The sequence below is a fragment of the Galeopterus variegatus genome, unplaced genomic scaffold (assembly GCF_000696425.1).
Source record: "Galeopterus variegatus unplaced genomic scaffold, G_variegatus-3.0.2 Scaffold7653, whole genome shotgun sequence".
In the NCBI taxonomy this organism is placed as follows: domain Eukaryota; kingdom Metazoa; phylum Chordata; class Mammalia; order Dermoptera; family Cynocephalidae; genus Galeopterus; species Galeopterus variegatus.
Genome location: NW_007733764.1, coordinates 21,804 through 23,151, shown reverse-complemented (window position 1 = coordinate 23,151; position 1,348 = coordinate 21,804). Strand labels below are relative to the sequence as shown.

Below are 1,348 nucleotides of genomic sequence, written 5' to 3'. Positions count from 1 at the left end.
TGGATAGCACAAGACAGGGACCGGAATGAGCGGCCACTCGCCGCTGCCGCTAAGAAGCCGATCGGCTCCTGGCGGGAACTGGAGCCGGGATAAATTCCCTAGAGATCAGGGACCCACATTCGGGGTGGAAGCCCCCAGCAGATGTTCCCTGTTCCCCGCGGGGTGCAAAAGCATGGGGGAGTGGGATGAACCTCTCGAGGAGTCTGTAGAGTCAAGGATTTAGGGTTTGAGGGGCCACCGGCTGTCCCCCACACCCTGTTGGGTGCTGCAGACTGGCTTGGGCTGCTATGGGACCTCAAGGGGGACCCCATGCTCCCGCTTTGCAATCTACTTCTTTTTGCCGGTTGTTTACACTGGAGGAGGGACGGAGAAGAGCTTGCTAGAAACGGATGCGCAGCTGGTTGGGAGGGGGAAGTGTACTCCCAGCTAGTCACGATGTAGGACACCCGGGGGATTGTGGAGGCGGGTGCTAGCTAGAGAGGAAGCACATACAAGGCAATCGAAGCAAGATAATACCTCGAAGTAGATTTGTACAAGAAAAGGTGGTGACTAAGGCAGGGATGGTCAAAGAGCTCTGATTGGTCGGGGGGAGGGACTTGGGGTGGGGCTAGACGCCTCTCGAGGCTTTAAAAGCTCATCGGAGAGAGGCGGGAGGCCGTCATTTGCTCTCTGGCTCTCAGAGAGGAAGGCACGCTTTCCTGGAGCTCCTGGTGACAGAGCAGGCATTTGCTGTTCCGACCTAGCTGCTGATTCTGAGCGTGCTGGGAGATCATAACGGTCTCCATGGGCAACATGGAGCCTACCCTGGGGGTTCCCACCCCATATGGCTGTATTGGCTGTAAGCTGCCACAGCCAGACTACCCACCAGCTCTAATCACCGTTATGTTCTGCGCAATGATTAGCAACATCGTGGTGGACCTGATCGGTAACTTCATGGTCATTTTGGCTGTGATGAAGAACAAGAGGCTCCGAAATTCTGGTAAGCCACCCTTCCTTCTCCCAAACCAGTGTGCAGAGACTTGCACTGCCGGGGGTGTTAATTTGGGCATCCCGCATAGAGAGTACCCATGAATGGTGCCCTTGCATTGAACGTCCCTTTCCCCAAATTCACCGTTTAAGCCTGGGGGCGGGGGCGACGTTTTGCCAGGACCCCGCAAACTTGGGGCTTCTCAAGGCTGAGGGAGCTCAGAGAATTAGCTTAGGGCATCCAGCTGCAAAGCCCGGTTCCCGCGGTGCGCGGCGGAGCCCTGCTCCGTCGGGGACCCGATGCAGAGGAAGCCGGCACCAGAGCGGAGAGTCCGGCGGCCGCCCAGGGACAGCAAGCCGAGCCAGACGCCGCAGGGGGGGC

At 58.2% G+C, this 1,348-nt stretch overlaps 1 protein-coding gene across 1 annotated transcript in view; it reads left to right on the top strand.

Annotated features, from left to right (window-relative positions):
* Positions 1–792: 792 nt before the first annotated feature.
* The window catches only part of GPR50 (G protein-coupled receptor 50), a 4,390-nt gene continuing 3,834 nt past the window's right edge, over positions 793–1,348 (top strand). The window contains exon 1 of the mRNA XM_008592190.1: positions 793–979. Within this exon, the coding sequence (XP_008590412.1) occupies positions 793–979 (187 nt within the window). The remainder of the gene's footprint in view (positions 980–1,348) is intronic.